Source organism: Ictalurus furcatus, chromosome 15 (genome assembly GCF_023375685.1).
Source record: "Ictalurus furcatus strain D&B chromosome 15, Billie_1.0, whole genome shotgun sequence".
Classification (NCBI taxonomy): Eukaryota; Metazoa; Chordata; class Actinopteri; order Siluriformes; family Ictaluridae; genus Ictalurus; species Ictalurus furcatus.
The window spans coordinates 21,925,379-21,948,971 of record NC_071269.1 but is presented as its reverse complement, the minus strand read 5'-3'; the positions used below and the strand labels follow the sequence as shown (position 1 = coordinate 21,948,971).

General features: G+C 40.2%; 1 protein-coding gene across 5 annotated transcripts in view; it reads left to right on the top strand.

The window, feature by feature from the left end:
* Positions 1–23,593, top strand: part of eya4 (EYA transcriptional coactivator and phosphatase 4) — a 58,252-nt gene that overhangs the window by 26,280 nt on the left and 8,379 nt on the right. For 2 of the 5 annotated variants that reach the window (XM_053644431.1, XM_053644429.1), the window contains exons 4-15: positions 1,550–1,668; positions 8,929–9,012; positions 9,297–9,374; positions 11,086–11,152; positions 11,340–11,482; positions 14,084–14,230; positions 14,412–14,491; positions 16,749–16,926; positions 18,503–18,639; positions 18,754–18,837; positions 22,625–22,714; positions 23,203–23,261. In XM_053644431.1, the coding sequence (XP_053500406.1) occupies positions 1,550–1,668; positions 8,929–9,012; positions 9,297–9,374; positions 11,086–11,152; positions 11,340–11,482; positions 14,084–14,230; positions 14,412–14,491; positions 16,749–16,926; positions 18,503–18,639; positions 18,754–18,837; positions 22,625–22,714; positions 23,203–23,261 (1,266 nt within the window). The remainder of the gene's footprint in view (positions 1–1,549; positions 1,669–8,928; positions 9,013–9,296; positions 9,375–11,085; positions 11,153–11,339; positions 11,483–14,083; positions 14,231–14,411; positions 14,492–16,748; positions 16,927–18,502; positions 18,640–18,753; positions 18,838–22,624; positions 22,715–23,202; positions 23,262–23,593) is intronic. The other 3 variants (XM_053644432.1, XM_053644433.1, XM_053644434.1) reach the window with 3 other exon arrangements.

Below are 23,593 nucleotides of genomic sequence, written 5' to 3'. Positions count from 1 at the left end.
TTTAAGAAAAAATACTCTGTGGAATCCAAGATCTTGTTTTATAGCAAATGATCAGAATTAAGTCTTAATAAATTTCCTCAAAAGGCAACACGTAATATCCAGACAGTGTGGCTATGATGTAGGCAGAAGCGCTTCTAGTGTAAGATATATTACAAATATTGGGATGAGGAAAGAAGGATTATGGTGTGGAAAATCCCCCTACATCAGAAATACGTGTGAAATACTTGTTTCCCCAAGCAAAGGAAGAAGAAAAATGTCTCCGTTTTCCAGTGCCAAACTTTTCCAGGTCTTTTGTGTGGTTTTGTGATGTAGTTAGGCTGAAAATGTTGCTGAAAGCTGTCAACCCTGCTTAATGAGATTACCTTAAACGTAGTTAAACAAAAGTATGTCTAAAACCACTCAAAATGAGCTGCTAGACCGTATGATGGATGCTGTAAGTAACTTCAAGTGTGACTTGATTTTGTCTGAGGTTATGTTGCTATTAATGTCACCCTGCCTCTCAATACCTCACAAATGAGTAGCCTATGTAGATAACGTCAGTTTGCACCTTCCTCATGCGTTCTCTGAGTGGAAAGTTCAGTAACAAAATGCTCTGTGGCTCCCTATTATTACTATTACACATTTAAATAATGAGTCCAATATTTAAACAGTTAGACGGGGCGGCTGTGGCTCAGGTGGTAGAGTGGGTTGTCCACTAATCGTAGGGATGGAGGTTCGATTCCCAGCCCACGTGACTCCACATACCGAAGTGTCCTTGGGCAAGACACAGAATCCCAAGTTGCTCCCGATGGCATGTTAGCCCCTTGAATAGCAGCTCTGCTACCATCGGTGTGTGTGTGGGTGAATGAGAACCAGTGTAAAGCTCTTTGGGGAAAAAGGGCTATATAAGTGCTGACCAGTTAGATTATGTTCATCAATCTGTACTGAGAAATTCAGTTTTATAGTTAAATGAGTCCCTGGCTACAAAATACTACAATAGTAGTTTTCTATAGGAAGGTGTTGGATTCCTGGGATGTTAGCAGGAAAAATGAGTCCTAACTGGTTTTCTGTATCACCATGTCATTGCCTGAGATATGCAAGCTAGTAGGAATGACTCATACACCAAAAATAAGTGTTTTCAGACTTTAAATTTGGCAAAAGCCCGATCAGGCAAATTAAGTAATCATTCAGTTTGAGAAAATGAACAACAAATAATTAGAAAACTTAACAAGTGCTCTGTGAGCTACATATGAAGGAAGTTTAAAATGTATTTTTTTTTTTAAAAATGGCTTGGGTTCCTCATATGTGAAACCTTGAACTGTTGCTGATGCTTCTGGGATAGAGTCATATTCGCTCGGCCAAACACATGGCATCTTCCAGCAAAATCACTTTCAGATTTTATGATTCATTTCCTTTTCTTCTTTGTCCTTGCCCCATATTCGTGCCTCTTCTTATTCCTTCTTACATTTTCAGGGCTTTCTCTCTCCCAGCTAAACTTTCTCTCTCCCAACTAAACCTCATATCCGGGTTGTTTTTGGAGCATCTGATCCAGTCCGTTGTTTGTTGGCAGGTCATTGGAAATGCAGGAATTAACCAGCCCTCAGCACACAGTCGCCAGTGGCAGCGATGGCAGCTCCAAACTGGACAAGAGTCTCCTCACTAACAGCGTCTCGACCAACGGAACAGGAGGTGAGACACTTAGAGACTAGTGTAGATTATGGAACAATACTGTGTCATGTAGAAATCCTAGTTTTCTTTCGTATGTCGAGTTCATAACATGAAAAGCCGCGTCATGGTAACCGTATTGCTTGCATTTCAACATCAGTGTAGCATAATTAGTTATCAGACATGCTTTATGAGTTATCATATTGTGTATGTTATATATATTTAGTCCACAGCACTGTTGAGTTCTCAGTTATGATTAGTCTAGTTTTCTGTGAGGAGACATGTATGTAGCATTTTTGGAAGGAGTCTCCAGTGTCAGCAATTTGCAACAGTCAGAGGTAAAGCTGTAATGTTTCTGACATGGCAAACTGCTATAACATAAGTGATAACAGGAACTAACTTGTTTTGCTGCCATTCCACAACATTTCATGTAGCTAAAAATGGATAAAAATACAAGGTGTCATTGTTTAAGTAATATTTTTTTAATTGTAATAGCTGGCAAATTGTTGTAGTATAAGATGAATGAAACACTTCGGGATGTGCTGTTATAAGAAAATAATCAACTTCATCGTGTTACTCGCACGCACCACCCTGTCATACGATTATTTTCCTATAACACCATACCCCCAAGTGTTTTATTCCTTACTTGTATACACTACATTGCCTGATTATTAAGTACACCCACCTAGTAGTGTGATGTACCTCTGCTGACCTTCAAATCCGTATAAATTTGCCTGGACATGGGTTCTGCAAGATCCTGGATGAAATGTTGCTCCATGTGGAAATGTCTGAATTGCACTGTGACTGCACAGACAGATTATTTCACTTCATCCCAAAGTTGCAACGTACAAGGAATGTGCAGGTCACTGAAGCAATGAAACATTGCTGTCATGTTCCTGGAATGGTCACATGCTAGAAATGATAAATCAGTAGCCATGAAAGGATGCCATCATGCCACTCAGACATTCGTCAGGGTTATGACTGGGACACCAAGTGCCTTCTCAGTGTTACCCCCAGCCTGTACTGTTCAGGTCAAGCATTACGACTTCATTTGGCTCATGGCAAATTTTGATCCTTCCATCAGCACATTGATATATTTCATGATTTACATTTGCTCATTTTTGGTTGTAATGGAAAGCTAATGCCACTGAGCAATAGTGGATTAAGGGTCTTACTTAAGGACACAACAAGGGCAGTTTGGCAATGCTGGGATTTGAACTCACAACCTTTCTGATCAGTAGCCCAAACGACTTAACCACTGAGCCGCCACCTGGGTCTTCTTCGTGTTCCTGTTCCCACTGGACATTTATATTTACTGACAGCCTTAGTGCTGTAATCTTCAACTAACCCATTCAAGACAGTTCCAAGTTGTGCATCCAAGTGTTGAATTTGAATGCGATTCACTATCTACAACTCTCCAGCCTGGTCTTGTTAACAGGATTTCTGATTACTTGTAGTTTTGTTTTTGCGCCATTTTGGGTAAACCCTTGAAATGTTAGTACATAAAAAGCAAGTATATGCAGTCATTTGTTGGAATGTACCATTTCTTTGAAATTTGGGGGTAGCTCAGAGTATATCCCAGAAGTAATAGGGATGTTACAGTTCCTAAATGCTTTTCAGTCACTATAATTGAATTAGTATTATTTACTATTTATGGTTGTTATTTTAAATAATGCAGTTCACAGTTAGAAACCCAGGACTGGTGAACACCTTAAGCAATAGATTTTTAGTGTATGGGTACAAATGTCTGGGCTCAGATTCATGTTTAAAGCTGTGAAACTCTGGTGTAGAGTCTATAAACGTGTGGTGGTCTAGGAAAACCTGTCGGATGTTGCTGTGGCTGAATTCTGGCAAAAAAAAAAAAAATTTAAATCAAGTTGCATTTGGGACAAAATTTGGGGGGTTTTTTGTCTAAGACCTTGTTAGTGTTACATTTATACAGCACTTTTCTAGACACTCAAAGTCGGGATCCCCTCAACCACCGCTAGTGTGTAGCATCCATGATGCCAGAACACCCACCACACACCAGCTATTAGTGCTTAGGTTATTAGTGCTTATTAGCTATTAGGGCGGCTGTGTCTCAGGTGGTAGAGCGGGTTGTCCACTAATCGTAGGGTTGGCGGTTCGATTCCCAGCCCACATGACTCCACATGCCGAAGTGTCCTTGGGCAAGACACTGAACCCCAAATTGCTCCCGATGGCAAGTTAGCGCCTTACATGGCAGCTCAGCTGCCATTGGTGTGTGAATGGGTGAATGAGAACCAGTGTAAAGCGCTTTGGATAAAAGCGCTATATAAGTGCGCCATTTATTAGTGGAGAGGAGAGAGTGATGTAGCCAATCCAGAGATGGGGATTATTAGGGGGTCATGATAGAGAAGGGCCAATGGGGGAATTTCACCAGGACACCGGGGTTATACCCCTACTGTTTACGATAAGTCTCCTGGGATTTTTAATGACCACAGAGAGTCAGGACCTCGGTTTAACATCACATCATAGTTTGACATCTCAAATTTAAGAAAACATAAATATACTGTAATGATAGAAATATAGAAATAGTATAGTATAATAGAAAATTTCTCCATATGAAGGTTTTTGAACCCAACTGCCAGCAAGTTTTAATTCTAGTAATTAGCGTGTGTTGTTGTGTGCTCTACACAGTCTGCGCTGAACATTTCTCCTACCTAAATGTGAAATCTTTGACTTACCTCTGGAATGAGTGCAGGGTTATCACAGCTATAAAAGGTTTAGAATGGCCAGGAAAGAGGAAGAAGTCAACGTTAAGTGTATTTCTGTTGTAATAAAGAATTATTTAAGTGTTTTGCGACCTAATCCCAATCCGTTTTATTTGTAATTTATGTGCGATTACCACAGGAAGGAATTTTGACACACTCCTTCGTACTGAGAAAAGGACAGAAAACCAGTTTACTCCAAACTCATTTATAATGGAAGTCAAAGGCCAGTTGTTGAATTCAATCATGAAATACTGTGTATGACGCAAATCCAAGCTTCAGCTCTTTCACTATAATAACAATAATAATAATAATAATAATAATAATAATAATAATAATAATAATAAATCCAACAGGTTTTATGGTATCCCTGCACGATTCTGATTATGTTGACAACAAATACCATAAAATATAGCATTCTGAAAGGATAAATTACACAAAGTTTAATTTATAAATTTACAACTACATTTGATTAGAGATTTGATTAAAGTGCTTTAACGACAGAATGAAGGAATTTCCCCTAAATTTCTATGATTCAAAAGTTGTAAGTAAACACAGGGTTTCCATTCTTTTTTCAGTACAGGAAAACACATCGGCATTGGTTTGACTGGTAATTGACCATTGACCGCTACAGATATGCATTTCATGCATAAATTATAAAACACTTCCCAAATTTAAAGATGGTGTTACTGCTTAATAAATGCACACGTGCAGATTCAAATTAATTTGGATTTTTTTTCTTTCTTTCTTTCTTAATTAAAGGAACTGAAGACCTCAAATAGCATCAGAGGAGTAAAATGGGATAAAAGCATTACTGCTGAAAAATGTTTGCCGTCTAAAAAATGTTAAGTCGAAAATGTTCCACAAGAACAATTTCTGAAGAGTTTGATGTACAAAATGATTGCAAATACCATTTTTTAAAGAAAAACAGCAATTGTGCAGTTTTCCTGCAATGATAAAGGATATCTTATGGGAGGGGGGGATTAGCGGGGACAAAGCTAATATTTGTTACAATGTAACAAGTTTTTTTTTTTTTTTTTTTTAACCTGATTAGACCTTTTTGTGTAGAACGTTAACACAGAAATGCCTGAGACGTTCTGTGTCTGTCGCCATCAGCCGGTGTTGGACTGGGAGGAGCAACACTTAATGGATGAATAAAATTCAGTATAATGGTGTATATAACATTAGAATTTCTTTGGTTTGGAGGTGATTTATATCCTGTCTTTTTAAAAACAGTTTTAAATGAACCTATGAGTTTCGAATTAGCCTACGAGTGTGGACATCATACACGAAAAGCGTATGTTAGATAACAATTTCGTTTGAAAATGTTTTCTTTAAGGGTTTATGTTAACACACAGTCTCTTTATCTCAGATATTTAAAATACACTGGTACTAAAGCTGAAGGTTCTGGATAAGGAGCTTCTGTAAATAGTTGCGTATATGAATGAAGGTCTGAGTTCATGTCTGGAGTCAGGAGTGTGTTTCCTGCCGTAGCGAGTGCTGTTCTGGTCAAGAGTGGGTCAGGGAGATTATTTACTTGAGTTTTGAAGGTCAAATCCACTCTGGTTTGGTAAGTAGAAAAACTACACTGAGTCATTAGGAGTCAACTGGAATAAAATATGACATGTGTGTGTGTGTGTGTGTGTGTGTTTGGCTGTTTGTAGTTTGTGTTTTGTGTTTGATTGAGAATTCGGTGTACTGTAAGCTATTTCCTGTATTTAGAGAATTTTATTGCTGGGAGGAAAATTCTAAACAAATCGAGAAATACTGTGTATATTAAATGCACATTCATTTTCACGCTTCAGATAGCTGTGTGTGTGTGTGTGTGTGTGTGTGTGTGTGTGTGTGTGTGTGTGTGTGTGTGGGCAGCAGTGATCTCATCTGGTTTTGACATGCTGGCCGAATGAAACAATAGAGGAACACAGAGAGGAAAAGACAGCAGAAGTCTGTAAATCATTCCGATCGGAGTGCGACTAATGATTTTTACAGACACACACACGCTGCCAAAACAGCGACATATTCAACATTCTCCTTAGTTTACCTCATCATCACACAGTGCAATTTGAATACACACACACACACACACACACACACACACACACACACACACACACACACACACACACACACACACACACACACGCACACACACAGAAACTGACAAAGAGCTACAGGCAAGCACGAATCACACTGCCTGTGGAAGTTCGTCTTGTGAAAGCGTACAGTTACACACAAGTGCCCAAACATTAGTATGTACATACAGGGTACACACATATCTAAAAAAAGAAAAAGGATATAGGTTTTTACCTAAAATGTGCTTTATTAAATTGCTTTGTCAATAAATAAGCACACTTCTGTACCAAAGTTTCATTGAAGTCACCAATTTACAATTACAATTGACAATTGTTTGAAATTATTTACAGGATAATATAATTTCTAACAGAAACTCAGATGAGATGAAGCACTTGTAGTGAGAGGTCAAGAAACAGGCATGAAGGAACCTGTTACAGATAGATTAACGTTTATTACTGTAAATAGCACCAAGAAGTGAGTTTAAAATGAGCAGCAAAGAATTGTGCATGTGGGACAAACAATGGTGATTAGTTGTTGGGAACAGTGGTGATCAGTCACTGGTTGTCGGAAATAATGGTGATCGGTGATTATCATTATAAAACAGTGGAGATCAGTGATTAGTTGTTGGGAACAATAGTGATTAGTGATTGATCATTGAGAACAATATTGATCAGTGATTGGTTGTTATGAACAATATTGATCAGTGATTGGTTGTTGACAATATTGATCAGTGATTGATCACTGGGAACAATGGCGATCAGTGATTAGTTGTTGGGAACAATGGTGATCAGTGATTGGTTGTTGGTAATAATGGTGATCAGTGATTGGTTCTTGGTAATAATGGTGATCAGTGATTGGTTGTTGGGAATAATGGTGATCAGTGATTGGTTGTTGGAAACAATGGTGATCAGCGATTGGTTGTTGGGAACAATGTTGATCAGTGATTGGTTGTTGGAAACAATGGTGATCAGTGATTGGTTGTTGGGAACAATGGCAATCAGTGATCGGTCATTGGGAACAATGGCGATCAGTGATTAGTTGTTGGGAACAATGGTGATCAGTGATTGGTTGTTGGGAATAAAGATGATCAGTGATTGGTTGTTGGGAATAATGGTGATCAGTGATTGGTTGTTGGGAATAATGATCAGTGATTGGTTGTTGGGAATAATGGTGATCAGTGATTGATCTTTAGGAACAATGATTGTGATCAGTGATTGGTTGTTGGGAACAATGGTGATCAGTGATTGGTTGTTGGGAACAATGGCAATCAGTGATTGGTTGTTGGGAATAATGTTGATCAGTGATTGGTTGTTGGGAACAATGGTGATCAGTGATTGGTTCTTGGGAATAAAGATGATCAGTGATTGGTTGTTGGAAACAATGATGATCAGTGATTGGTTGTTGGGAACAATGGTGATCACTGATTGATCTTTAGGAACAATGATTGTGATTAGTGATTGGTTGTTAGGAAAATTGGCTCACATAAGCGCAACAAAGTCAGGTTTTACACACACTGGTGGTGAGTCAACCGAAAGTGCACTCTCAACTTGTATAACCAGCAGCTGTGGTGTGAACTGGAAAGCCGTATCGAGTGCTGGACAGTTGCTAATGTCTCTAGATTTGTCTCTAGGCTATTTTTTAAGCTAGTTTTTAAAAACCTTATCGACGCTGCTGCATCTGATACACTAATATCATGTCAGTTTTTTATTGAGAGTGATTCACCACTCATATAACATCTGATCAGCAGCGGTCCAGTGCTGGTCCCTTTTTGGCCTAGCAGCAGATGATTTTCACACAGTAATTATCATACATACTTAACGATTCGTTGGATCTAATAAACTGGGAACAACTCAGTCTGTCGACCCCAACAACCCAAAATACTTTAATGGGTTTGAACCTTTACACAGGGTGTCCAATGATATCCGTTAAGACTGATGTCCATCTTTAAAGTTGTATCAAGTGTGTTTCTGCTTGGATGGAACAAAAACCTGCAGCCTTGCTGACCTTTTCTGAACATTTACTTGAATTGGAAAAGCGAAATACGCTTACCGTTCATGAGGTTAAAATTGTGACAACACTGTTACTAGGCGACTGGGAAATATGGTCTTCAGGCCTAAGCTGGCTGATGGCTGAGTCTTGCAATGTAGCTAGCTAGCATGCACTGTAGCAGGTTGTTTAGATAGTATAAACTAGACAAAACTGTTCATCAACATATTCCTTAGACATGTTGGTGAGTTACTAAGAAAAGAATCAGTAGGACTAAAACTTTACAAAGCATCGACTGTAAAGCGACTTTCCATGGGTTATGTCAACATGAGAACTTTCATGTGGAATCTTCTAGAAAACATGTTAAACACAACCCAACATGAATGTAGACTAACACTGGACACGCTTGTTTTTAGTGAAACCTTTCTGCATAATGTAGTCCATGATATAACTGACTACCCACCCCCCCCTACCCCCCCCTACCCCCCTCCCTCAGGCGAGAACATGACCGTTCTAAACACGGCTGATTGGCTGCTGGGCTGCAACACTCCGCCCACTGCCCCAAGTACGAAGGACTATGGTACATTGCATGTGTGTGTAGAGTGAACATACTTAGAGACACTGTGTTTTATCGTGTGCTGAAGTGTGTTGTAAAGCTACAGTATATACACACAGTATATACACTATACTGGAGGACAGTATAGACACACTGTTGGCTAAAAGGCTGTAAAGCTGTTTGTATGATGTAGAAAGGCTTTGGTGTGGCTGCTGTTCATACATCATATGACTTTTTTTTTTTTTTTTTAAGTTATGGCTCTTTTACGGGAGATTTTATATGATTTTAATATCTTTGTTTCCCCTCAGTAAAGACAGAGCCGCTGAACAGCAGTGAAGCAGTCAGCACAGCCGGAGATACAGGGCTGGACACTTACACAGGGTCAGGTAAAATATCTCACACACACCCACACACACACACACACACACACACACAAAACCTAGTATAACTCTCTGACAGTACTTGCTGAAAGCGCCTCAATTGCTGTCCTTGGCTTAACGTCAGCACAGCATTGTCTCTTTATTTAGCAGACATACATACACACACACACACACACACACACACGAGCAGATCCCGAACTTCTCCAACCATTCATCCCCCCTGCAGAGAGAGCTGAGGCCCATGCTCCAGCTGACAGAAGGGTCTGATGTCTCAATAGTTAAGAGACAAAGAAACGTGTGTGGAAAAGTGTGTGTGTGTGTGTGTGTGTGTGTGAGAGAGAGAGAGAGATGTTTACATGGTATCATATAGGAGTGTGTTAAAGAAGTTTATGAGTCCATCAATCTCACAGTGGGAAGGATCTGTTAAACTCAGTTAAGAAAACGTATCTAGTTTATGAAGTGCTTTAATATAGAATAGATATGTACTACTATACAAAAGTCTGGACTCACATGTCTTATTTCCTTCAATGCTCATGGGTTTATTCAGTGAAAGACATACACAGACATATTATTATTATTATTATTATTATTATTATTATTATTTAAAAACATTTTATTTTAGTATTTCAGGTGTTTTATGGAAAGAGAAGGGAAGGAAGGAATAAAGGAAGGAAGGGAGGCAGGGGATAAGGAAGGAAGGAAGGAAGGAAGGAAGGGAGAGAGGGCGCTAAGGGAGGGAGTGAGTTAAGAAAGGAAGGAAGGAATTAAAGAAGGAAGGAAGGAAAGGTAAGTACATTATGGCAAGACATAAGAGACAAGATGAAAATGAAAGGAAAAGAACTGGCGTGAGAAAAGGGATCGAAAGGAAAATGCAAGGAAAAGGAAGTGCTAGCAAGGAAAAAGAAAAAAAGGAACGTAAAAATGAAGGAGCTGCGAAATCTAGGAAAGAAAATGAATAAAGGGAATAAATGAATGGATGAAAAAATAAATGGTGAGGAAAGTAAAAAAAAAATAGGGGGGGAGGAAGGACATGGAAGTGCTGACGTCATGACAAGGACAAGAGAGAAGGGAAAGGAAATGAAAGGACTGGTAACTGAAGGGAAGGCAAGGGAAGGAAAGGAGAGGAAAGTAAAAGAAAGGAAAGGACCGGTACCGGAAGAGAATGAAAGGAAAGGAAAAGAAAGAAAAGGAAACAAATGAGAAATGGAAGGAGATGAATGGATGAAGGAAAGAAAGGAAAGGAAAGGAAAGGAAAGGCACTAGTGCATTGAGATGAAATTAATTCAGCACAGAAAAGGAATAGAAGGTGGGGCGGGGGGGTGGAGAAGAATGAATGAAAGGTTGTCATTTTTGATATCGTTAACTTAATAGTGAGAAGTTCATCGTTTTTCTTCTCCTTTTAGTGAATGAACAGAAAAAGACAGTTAACTGTCATTTTAGAGTGTGTGTGTGTGTGTGTGTGTGTGTGTGTGTGTGTGTGTGTGTGAGGATTTACAGCTTTTGGCAGATGCTCTATGAGAACGAGTTGTCCAGGATTCATGTTCTGCCCTGCAGATTTGCTGTTCAGTAAAGAATGTATCAAAGTGGAGCTGATAGATGACACATGTTGCTATTTCCTGCTGGATCTTGATCCAAACCGTGTGTGTGTGTGTGTGAAATTGTGCGATTTATTGATCTAAACTGATACCACTTGTGTTATCTTTTTTTTTATGTGCAGTTATAACCAGCAGTGGATTTAGTCCTCGACCTGCACATCAGTACTCACCTCCCCTTTATCCATCCAAGTAAGGAACTATTCACACACACACACACACACACACACACACACACACACATACATACATCGGTAGTTTCGGCTACTCTCATGTTCCCTGGCCTGAAGGCATGAAATATATCCACTTACTCTAACAAACACCACACAAACAGATCCATACAAATATGTTTGAGAGTCCTGATCTTTTTGATTGACAGGCCTTATCCCCACATCCTGTCCACGCCCGTGGCTCCGCCCATGTCTCCCTACACTGGACAGACCCAGTTCAGCAGCATGCAGCAGTCTACAGTGTATACACCATACTCTCAAACCACACAACCTTACGGTCTCTCCACCTATGGTAAGCTTTCCTTCGTCTTACGTACTATTGGTTTCTGTGTAGCTTTGACTTTGTCTGTTGGAAATGAGACATTACACTAATATTAATAAGCGGAACAGTGAGACAAAACTCGATTATGCACATTAATGTATAAACTTGCTTATTACCATGAGATACAACTGTACGTGCTTTGTTTATTCTGTTTAACTGCTGGTTAAAGTACAGTTGCAATCAAAGTTCTTCAAGCCCCAGTGTAAATCAGGTTTATTGTCAAAATGTGCAGACTTTCAGCTGTTTGCAATGAACAAATCAAACAAAAGCAATCGAAATAGTTCAACACAACGAATGCTTCAAGTGGTTTCCACAAATTCAACTGAAAATGCAACTTATAATGACTTCTCCAGTCTCAAAATTATTCAAACCCTTCATGGAAAGCATCTTCAGTACTTAGTAGAGCACGCTTTTACTGTTATGACCTGCTGCAAATGAGATGCATATCGTCTGGCAGAGTTCTGGAGGAATCTTAGCCCATCCCTCCAGTAATATTCTTGGGTTTGTGTGCTGGAACCATCTTCTTCAAATCCCACCTGAGATTTTCTATGAGGTTCATGTCAGGTGACTGTGATGGGGCTGTAGAATCGTCCAGGACTTCTTCTGCAACCAAGCCTTGGTGGAATTTGAGGTATGCTTGGGATCGTTGTCCTGTTGGAAGGTCCAATGACGTCCAAGCTTCAGCTTCCTCTCAGACGGCATGATGTTTTCTCCTAGGATTTCCTGATACTTCAGTGAATCCATCTCGCCTTCCACACGCTGCAGGTTTCCAGTGCCAGAGGAGACAAAGCAGCCCCAGAGCATCACCGAGCCACCACCATGCTTGACTGTAGACAGAGTGTACTTTCTTCATTCCTCTTCCTCCAGACATACCGCTGATTCATCGTGCCGAAAAGTTCCAGTTTTGTTTCATCGCTCCACAGAACAGAATCCCAAAACTTCTGTGGCTTATTTATATGATTTTGAGTGACTTTTCATTTGGGTCAGTAGTGGTATACGTCTTGGAGTTCTGGCATGGAAACCTTCTGCGTTTAGTACACGCCTTACTGTGCTCACTGAAACCTCAGTGCCTGTTCCCAACAAGTCTTGTTGCAGGTCTTTTGCAGTCACTCGAGGGTTTTTCACAACCTGCCTTCTCAGAAATCTGGTTACAGCCGTTGATGGCTTCCTTTTTCTGCCCCGTCCAGGTATTTTATACATTTTCTTCCCCTAGCCAGTTCAGGTTTTGCATGTGTTCCAGCTCAAGCACACCTGGTGCAACTAATGAAGCCCTTGATTAGTTGCATGAGGTGTGCTCGAGACAAGACCTGTTTTGCATATTTGTGCTGTTGTGAGGGATTCTGTTCAGGAGGTTGAATAATTTTGAAACTGGAGAAGTCATTATAAGTTGCATTTTCAGTTGAATTTGGGGAAACCACTTGAAGCATTCGTTGTGTTGAACTATTTCACTTGCTTTTGTTTGATTTGTTCATCGCAAACAGCTGAAAGTCTGTAAATTTTCACAATAAACCTGATTTGCAATGGGGGTTGAATCATTTTGATTGCAACTGTACTACACGACCCACAATTCTATTCCCCAAGTCAGAAATGTTGCTCAAATAGAAATAGGCCTAAACACTTTCAGTGGCTATGGTTAGGGATTTTGGGAGGACACCAGAGGACACCCACATGAGAACATGCAACAGTAATTCCACAGACAGTACCAGAACCCAGGACCCTGGAACTATGAGGCTGCAGCATAACCCCTGCACCACCGTGCCACCCTGCCACCCTACCACCACAGCACCACAGCAACTAAAATATAAATAACTTCCAAGCAATCTCCATTCTGAATCGGATCTTCATCTGATCTTTATAATGTGCGATTTAAACCGATTAATGTCATTAGACAGCTCCCCCTCATTCTGCATGATAAACAGATTTTCATCAACGAGATTCACCAGTTGCTGCCTTCAAATCTTGACGGAAATATCGTCATTACAAAGTGAGTGCACTTTAAAGACCACCTCAACGTCATAACTACACCTCGGGAACTTGTACTTTTCGGTGAGCCTCGACTTTCTGAGCAGGTGGTGAGTCAGTGGCAAAAAGTCATGGCAGCTGCCAATGTGAATGTGACACCTACAGTAGAGCAGACGGTAAAATTTAAGTGGTAGTTTTGCATGATAAGTGTCCGGGTACAGTTGTAGTTGCGTTTTCTATTCAGCAGGTCAAAATAAACTTCTTCCTGTTGATGATACAAAAAAAAAATCAAAAGACTTCCATCCATTTTATTCTGTCCTAAACCTGAACACACGCCACGTCGTAATCACGACCTCCGAACTCGAACACACAGACGTCCGAGGAGGGCCTGACAATAGCTGCTTCAGTGAGAACTTAAGTGTAACAAATAGCTAGCTAACTTAGTAGCTACATGACGCCTTTAAAAAAGATATGAAATAAAACAAGGTATTAAATTGCTGCTAGATAGTGAAAGTCTAGAATCTCATTTTTGTTTGCCAGTGGGTTTCCCCAAACCACCACATATAACTTATTTACAGTGAAGCGTCTTCCCCTGATGTATATTTGCAGCAGATTTAGGGGTGATGTTGCCTGGGATAAAGACAGAAGGGGGGCTGTCCCAGACCCAGTCCACAATCCAATCAGGGCTCAGCTACAGCACAGGATTCACCACCCCCCAGCCTGGACAGACGGCCTACTCGCCCTATCAGATGCCAGGTAATTATAGGCTACAGCTAAGCAGCACAATAGCTTCAGTCCATCCTGCAGATAGATGCGAGAGTAATGAAAACTTGATTACCAAGATCTGCCAACATGGCCAGCTTGAGCCGATGGATTCTCACAGTGTCCTCTCTCTCTTTCTCTTTCTCTTTCACACACACACACACACACACACCAGCATCAGGGTTTACATCCTCCCCTGGCCTCTACACCTCCAACAACTCCGTGTCCAATCCAGCCAACTTCAGCACACAACAGGTACTGTTACACACACAAACACACACTTTCAGAACGATGACATCACTCACTCAAACAGGTCTGACCGTGTACACGATACACCCGCGCAATCGTTCATCATTAGACATTCAGCCGAGAAAAGAAAAAAAATCCAAACTGGAATGCTTTTGTTCCCCCGATGAATTTGGCCGCATAAACAAAGGAGTTACGGCTGTGCTGAAAGGAGAGGAGGGAGAATCCTGAGGAGGAACGGATGGGAAAACGAGTCGTCCTGAGAGCATTTTTACTGCACCACTCATGTGCTCGGAGACGTTAGTGACAGGTTTAGAGGCAGCTGTGGTAAAAGAGCAAACACTTTGTGTGCACGTGTGAGTAAAGAACACCAAGGGATTCATAAAATGCTCCCATCAAACGGTCTCTGTGTTCCAGCCAGGACGCTTCGTTCCTTCATTTCTCTCTCATTCTCTCTTGTATTCTCTTACCTCCTGGGAAAGTTGCCGTTTCTGCAGCTCTTCAAAACAGAGCTAATAGTTTGACTTTAAAAGTGCTTACAAGGTGACATCCTATAAATAATATGATGTTATACCACGGTGCTGTTGAATGCTCTGTTTGGATTGGTCAGGTTTCTTAATGCGTTCGTTCTAATATGTTATTATTAGAACAATGAAAACAGTTTTAGCAAAAAACTCTTCTTTTCCTGTCAGGATTTTGCACTTTATGGTTATGTGACAAGCTAGATTTGTTTTCTTCTCATTAGTTATAAGAGAGAGAAAACAGAGACACAATGATTTTATAGCTGTTCAAAATAAAGTAAGTAATGGACGTTACACAACACTAAAAGTAACTCTAAATGGATAAAAAAAAAGTACCATGTGTAATTCTTTTGTTTTTTTAAAAAAAAAAAAAAGTCATTGTTGCAAAATTGCTGTGATTTAAGAGGAATAAAACACTTCAGAATGTGCTGTTATTAGAAAATAATCAGTAACTTCAGCCACCCTGGTGTTCATTATTTTTCCCATAGTAACAAGCCCCCAATGCTTTACACCTTATAAATGATACAATGCTGATCAAATTAGTATTCTGACGTTTCAACCTCTTGCCATTGGGATACAATTTGGAAAGTCGGAGTATCTCTGTTACTCACTTCTTTCAGTAAGATTGATGCGGTTTGTTTCCCGAAACTAGAGATATCAGGCTAACTAGCAAGGCGCAGTTTGTCTATGTAGAACATTTTCACTCCAAAATCTAACTGCAATGTAAATCTGTCAAAAATACAGAGTTTATCCTGCTGCATGGTGCATTGCTGTCTCTAGCATTTCGTATAGAGACCTCGGTTGGCTATGTAAAGAGTGACGATTGGGGTGCGCTGAATTTTTGAATTATTTGAGTCTAGCAGGTTATTAAGAAGTGTGACTAAACGCGTATTTTATCACTGGGAATCAAAGCATCTTTTTACTGACAAGAGTAACTAACTTTTTTTTTGGTTGGTGACGATGTAGTACGGTTTTACCGATACCGATGACTAAGGTGGGCGGTACCTGCCGATAACCGATTAATCAATCGATAGATTTAAAAATTGATACTGATTGAAAACATACCACTCAAAGTAAAATATTGCTGAACTTTCTTACAAAAATAAACAGTACTGACTGGACCCTGAAAATGTACTGTACTTTTTTTAATTAAATAAACATTTATTATAAATATTAATATATAATATTTTTTAAGTAAATAAAAGATATGCATCCAAACTGAACCAAAATGTAACACTCCAAATAACAAATAAAAATAGAGACATCCAAAAAGAATCCAAAAACACTTCAAATAACACAACAAAATTAGTCAGTGATAGTTTTTATTTCGCCTCTAGAGGCCGCTCTCGTCCTGTATAATGACAGCTGACCCTTCTCAGCCGCTCCCGCAACCGGGAAAAACTATCAGTGTGGATTTTTGCAGATAACCGATCCAGCAATTGGTTATCGGTGCCGGTTAATCGCCGAAACCGATCAATCGGTCGACCTTTAGTACATTGGCTCTTCCTCAAATCCAAATCCATTCCTGGAATTTGTCATTATTAGAAGGTAAATATACTGTAACCTTAATGTAATTTGATGTAATTGGTTGACCAAAATGTCATCAAGATAGCTAGGGATTCTAGACAGATGTTGGACCCAACCCTCATCTGTCTACAGCTTACACACAAATTTCAAGGCTTTAATGCAGAACTCAAGACTTTGTAAGCTGTAAGAGCTGAGTTGGTTTATTTCTTTAACTGTAGGAGTATCCCTCATATACATCGTTCGGGCAGAATCAGTACGCTCAGTATTACTCTGCCTCCTCCTACGGCTCCTATATGACAACCAACAGCACACTGGACAACACAGGCTCCACCTCCAGCTATCAACTGCAAGACCCCGCCCCTGTAATCACAGGACAGGCTCCTGAGATGCACCCAGGTGAGTGCTGGCCAATCAGGACATTGAAGATGTCTGTGGCATGAGCTTGGGAAATATAGCTATCCCTGTGTTCCAGTATGGCATTAAATATGTCCTTGATGATTTGCTCACTACAGTATGCAGTCATGTGAAAAAATAAGTACACCCCATAGAAATGGTTGGGGTTTTTTTTTATGATCATTTGATCATCTTTGAAACATCTTTGCCTATTAATAAAGATGATATACTTGAACAAAACCACAAGGAAAATTAGATTTTTCAATCATTTATATCAGTAGATGATATTGAAATATCAATAGATGTGATATTCTTCTGTGGAAAAAGTACACCCTTGGCCTCAGAAGCTAGTATTGCCCCCTTTAGCAGAAATAGCATCTTGTAGGCGTTTTGCATAATTGTCCATCAGTCTCTCACATCGGCTTGCTGGAATTTCTGACCACTCTTCCGTGCAATGTTTCATTTGCAAGATATTTGACGTTTTTCTTGCACATACTGCCCATTTCAAATCCCCCCACAACATATCAATGGGATTCAAATAGCGGTTTTGACTAGGCAATTCCATAACCCTCCCATTTCTTCTTTTAGAGCCATTCCTTGGTGGATTTGCTAACGTGCTTAGGATCGTTATCCTGTTGAAAAGTCTACTTTCGGTTCAACTTCAACTTTCGGACAGATGTCCTAACATTACCTTCAGGCACTCTTCGATATGATGTAGAATTTATAGTTGAATCAATGAATGCAAGCTCTCCAGTCCCTGAGGCAGCGAAGCAACCCCAATCCTTAACATTTCCACCACCGTGCTTCACAGTTGGTATGAGGTGCTTCTCCTGAAAAGCTGTCTTTGGTCTGCGCCAAATACGTCTGCTGTTACTGTGGCCAAACAACTCTATCTTTGATTCATCTATCCAGAGCACATTATTCCAAAAGCCCTGGACTTGGTTTGAAGGTGTGATAAATGTAGGGGTGTACTTACTTTTTCCCTGCGACTGATCTGTTGTTTTTCTGTTCATTTGAATTGTGAAAATTACTACAAAATGTCGATTTTATGTGTCATTTGATAGAGCATAACACCTTTATTAATAGGCACTGTTTCCAAGAGGATCGAAAAACAACAATTTCTATGGGGTGTACTTATTTTTTCGCACGACTGTGTCTCATACCACCTTTCCACTGACATGGTGCTGATGCTGGATCAGGGAACCAGTGACCATTTTAAGAACCTAGCCATGTAGCCATTAATTATATGTAGGAGTTTACTGATGAACAGCATTCTGTAATGTTTACATCCAATGTTTAGATCCAATTTCATCGGTGGTACTGTTGTTGCCATGGTGATGAAATTACTGCGCCCAAATCTTTGACGTCACCAGGATAGTGTTTTGGTGCTGGAACTGACCCAGTTTTGCCTGAGAATGGTGGAAATGTGTGGAGATCAGGAATCAGCACCTTGTTGGTGGAAAAGGACTATCCAGGACCATTTCACTACTTCATCAGCTAAAGTGGCATTTGTTGCAGAAATGTAAACATGTAAATGTAGACTCAACTGTTCAATCAGCAGTGTTTTTCATGCGTTTAGGTGATTTTGAGGCGGGGCAGAGTCCTTCCACGCCCATCAAGGAACTGGATGACCGGACGTGCCGTGGGGGCGGGACTAAAGCCAGGGGGCGTGGGAGGAAGACCAACCCCTCCCCTCCTCCTGATAGTGATCTGGAGGTAAACCGCATAGATTTACTCATAAAACACATGAAAATGAAGCGGATAAACATTATCTCTGTAATTAAAGATACAGTGATATGCGTACTGTATTTGAATGTGTGTGTTTTACAGAGAGTGTTTGTTTGGGATCTGGATGAGACCATCATTGTCTTCCACTCGCTTCTCACTGGATCTTATGCACAGAAATATGGAAAGGTATGCTGTTTTTTTCCTTCAGCTTCTTCTTCTCCTTTGCTCATTCTCCGAATTCGTTCTTTCTCTCTGTCCTCATTTTACTCCACAAAATGCAGGAAAGATCATAGAAAGGGCCTGCAGGCTCTTCTAATGTTCCTACGCCAATTGTTTCTGTCTGAGTGGATCAAGTATGTCCATTTCCCATTAACATGGTCCTAGTACGTAATTAGGGGAGCACAGTGGCTTAGAGGTTAGAACGTTTGCCTCGTACCTGCGGTATTGGGGGTTCAATTCTCACCTCCGCCCTGTGTGCGTGGAGTTTGCATGTTCTTCCCGTGCTTTGAGGGTTTCCTCCGGGTACTCCGATTTCCTCCACCAGTCCAAAAACATTATGTCGGCTGATTGCTGTTTCCAAATTGTCCATAGTGTGTGTGATTGTCCCCTGCAATGGGTTGGCACCCTGTCCAGGGTGTGACCCGCCTTGCGCCCCAAGTCCCCTGGGATAGACTCCAGGCTCCCCATGACCACTGTGTAGGATAAGCGGTATGGAGAATGGATGGATGGATATCAGCTAATCATTGGCTGCCAAAATTGGTTTAGTTCCTGCACCAACATGCTTCTTGTCTGGGACCAAGACCCTGTGATATCAGGAGCTTAGTTGCGGCCATTTTTAAATATTTCAGGCGTTCTTTATATTATGAATAAATTCGTCTATATATTGTATGTATATTACATTTCTTATTTAGACTAATTTGGTTTAAAATATTAATTAGTAATAATCACCACGCTCATTCAGGAAGGGTCTGGTGTGGAAATTAGATGAGCGAGCGTGGGTTGCACATAATCCTTTGACCTTCAGGCTTCACTATACCATTAATGTTGCTTTACTTTACCTCACCGTTTGAAATTCAACCTCGAAACAACTTCAAGAAATAAACGACCAAAGGTTTACGCGAAACTCGTGTTGTGGAAGTGCGTCTGAAACAACCCCCAGCTCACGGCCTTCGACTAGAAGTAATGACGCGGTCAGTGTGAGGGCTATGTTAGTGTGAAGGAAATCTTCTTAAGCATATGCGTAACACATCTCTGAATACATACAGCTTTACAACCTCGTAACGTTCCTTTGGGACTCTCGTACGTAATTGTGTCCATGGCGATACGTCTGCGCTGTGTGAAAACACCGAAATGATTTGATAGTGATCATAGGTTGACAATCGATGACAATATGTTCACAAGTCCAGAAGTAACCTACAGTATACCTTACAACTTCCATGATTTATTAGTAAACGCCTGTTGTATGTCCACATAGATAAAAGAGATTTATTGACCAGTTCCCTGAAGCAGCACCAGCTCTGTATTCATGGAAAGGACATGCTAGTGATTATACTGACTTCTTTGACAGGGAGTCTGGGTAGATGTGTAAAGCGTTTGCCCTGTTTTCACACCTTCACTCGTTTCTTGTCGTTGGTTCTGTGAGAGCTGTGGAGACAGCTGCATCTATTCCCAGCTGACGGGCTATTTCTGACAGCGCAGTGACGAGCAGGACCCTCCGATCTTAGGCACTTCATCAGTGGCACTGCCAAACCCGTTACACACACACACACACACACACACACATACAGGCTTGGATGCATGGATTCACTTGCACCCACATGGAAAGTGTTAAACCAAAGGTTATTTAAAGAGGGTTTTTCTTTTCCTTCTTCTTCTTCTTCTTTAGACTTTAGACTGAAAGAAAGACAGGAAGACAGACAGACACATTTTTGATGTGCAAATTATAAGGTTACAGTAGCAGAAACATAAAACGGTGCATTTAAAGAACACAAGGCTGGGGTTCAGCTTAACAGGCAAAAAGAATTATTGTAGAATTTCACGAATTAAACTAAAATGTTCAAGCGATAAATTCTAAAAAAACGTTACGAGGCACGCAAAGAATGTAAAGCGGTTCTCTTCGACAAGTCGTAATAAAAGGGTTCATTACTCAACGGAGATGTCAGAATGATAAGGTGCTGACTATACACTGGTTTTAAGACTTAGGCTTAAATGTTTTGACAAGTTTTTACACCATACTCCCCCTAACCCCTCCCTCGCAAACCCCCGCCCCCCAGCTGCACCACTCCAGGTTTTTAGAAAGTCTTCAGAATTTTTAAAAACAATATTTCTCTCATGATTGCGGTGTCAAAACTCAAATTTTATATCACTTCAACAGCTCGATCATCATCGCAGGACGTGAGATATTCGAGCGAGTAAAGAGCAGACATTAGGAATGCACGCGTGTGTGTAGGTGTGTGTGAAAGACGACGAAAGACGCAGACGCACTATTTTCTGTTCTGGCTCCCCACTTTGAGGCCGTGAGCGTGATGATTTTTACAGCTGAGGACTTCGCTCCCGCTTCCTCTCCTCATTTTCCCTCTCTTTAACCCTGTCGCTTCTTTACTCTTCTGCGTTCTCCTCTTTTGAATGTGTGTGTGCGCACATCAGGGACATGACATGAGTGTATGCGAGTGGGTTGATGGGTTGGAGCAAGTGTACGTGAGTCTATCATCGACAGCTTAAACTGAGACACGCAGCAGTCTGAGGACAGAGGAGACGCCGGAGTACGTGAATTTGGGTGGGTGTTTAAAAAAGGCAGACTTGTTTGAGACCGGGATAATAAAATCGAAACCTTTCTAAGACTGAGTGTTTTTTTTTTTTTTTAAATCATGCGATGTTGGTGATAAAGGTGATGATCCCACTGGAGAAGAAGAAGCTTACTGCCAAGTCCGTTGTTTTGATTGCCTAGTAACCTAACTGACTTGGACCAAAAAGTGGTAGCTACAGTAACCATACGGTAATGTCGTGATGTAATAACACATGGCAAGCTAGTTCGCTAATTATGTGAATTAATAGGCTACAGACTAAGGGGAGTAAACTTTATGATAGTGTAGCCGTAGTCCTTATTCTCTACGGAAAGTTACGATGTAACAAACTGTATTTGTGCCCTCAACAAATTGTTGATGAACGTTTCGGCTATGAGCTGCGCTCCTCTCTCCTCGCATCACAAGTAACTATTAAGGTTTCATGGGGTTTATTTCTGGCTAGCGTCTTTATTTCTCGTTATCTGTTTAACTGCAGTGTGACTTATTTTAAAAAGATGCTGTCTACTGTATACTAGTTCGCATCTCGGCTGATGTGTGTAGTGCAGCGGGTGGCAATATTTTGAAACAAATTAGCTCGTGTTGTATCGTACAGCATCACCATAGCACGTTATATTTAACCATACACTGTATATACAAAAGTTTGTGGACACCTGATCTTCACAGCCATATGTGGTTCTTCTCCAAACTGTTACCACAACTCTGGAAGCACACAATTTTATAGAATGTTTTTGTACGTCGTAGCGTTACAATTTCCCTTCACTGGAACTCAAACATGTTCCAGCATGACAATACATCTGCGCACAAAGCTGATCTCACTGACGCTCTTGTAGCTGAAGGGACAGAATTCTCCACAGCCACGCTCTGAAATCTAGTGGAAAGCCTTCCCAGAAGAGTGGAGGTTATTATAAGAGCAAAGGAGGACTAAATCAGGAACGGGATGTTCAACAAGTACATACGGGTGTGATAGTCCGCTGTCCACATACTTTTGGCCATACTGGAGGAATTTTTTTTTTTTTTTTTTGTGTAAAAGTCAAGTTTATTTTCTTTCATTTGTTGGTAAACCTACGAATACAAAATAGCCTGGACACGAAATCCGCTTGTCCGAGGCACTGGTTTGTCCACTGATGATGATGATGATGATGATGATGATGAGGAGGATTTCTCTGTAGGATGCTCCGATGGCAGTGACACTGGGTTTGAGAATGGAAGAGATGATCTTTAATCTTGCAGACACTCATCTCTTCTTTAATGACTTAGAGGTAATCTCTCATGTCCTCTCCTTCCTTCCTCTTACACTCTGAGACGTCTTTTTTTTGTATGCAAACCTTGTACATTTTAAAGACAACTATTAATATGCATGAATATTATTATATTACATGTTCCTCTATTACTTTGCTGTTCCACATAGAGCAAAATTGTCATTATGAATAAGATTAAATTCTAACATATACTGTTTTTAACTACATACAGCTCGCAAAAGTAGAGAATAATATCTGTGGTGTGTATATATATATATATATATATATATATATATATATATATATATATATATATATATATATATATATATATAAATAATTTATGTATGTATTTATTTATTTATTTTTGACTAAACTGTTTGTCTTAAACCCATGTGTGTACAGTATGTGAGTTTAAGCTTTTGTCGCCCCCTGGTGGATTTTATTAAGGCCTCACCTGGAACTTTCACCTGTCACTGACATGAGTGTGTATATCACATTCTCTACAGGAATGTGATCAGGTTCACATTGATGACGTGTCATCAGATGATAATGGACAGGACCTTAGGTGCGTCTCAAACACTGCTGCGTTCCCCCTTACTAGATTGCAGTATTATGTGATAGAGATAATAACACTGACATTTACACCACATTTACAAGAATAGGTCAGCAAATTTACACAATATTTGTTAGTGTAGTCGATAAGCCGAGATATATTTGGTGTCTGATGGTTGAACATTATTGTACCTGAGCTACATGAAGTCTTATCTCGCCAAAATCATTTTTGTACACGTTTCTGTTTTTTAATAAAATAGTAGGAATAGTCCGAATTAATAAAATAAACTTAAGTTCAAGGTGGAACTACAGTATATAATCCGTAGATAATTCCCAGCTTTGTGG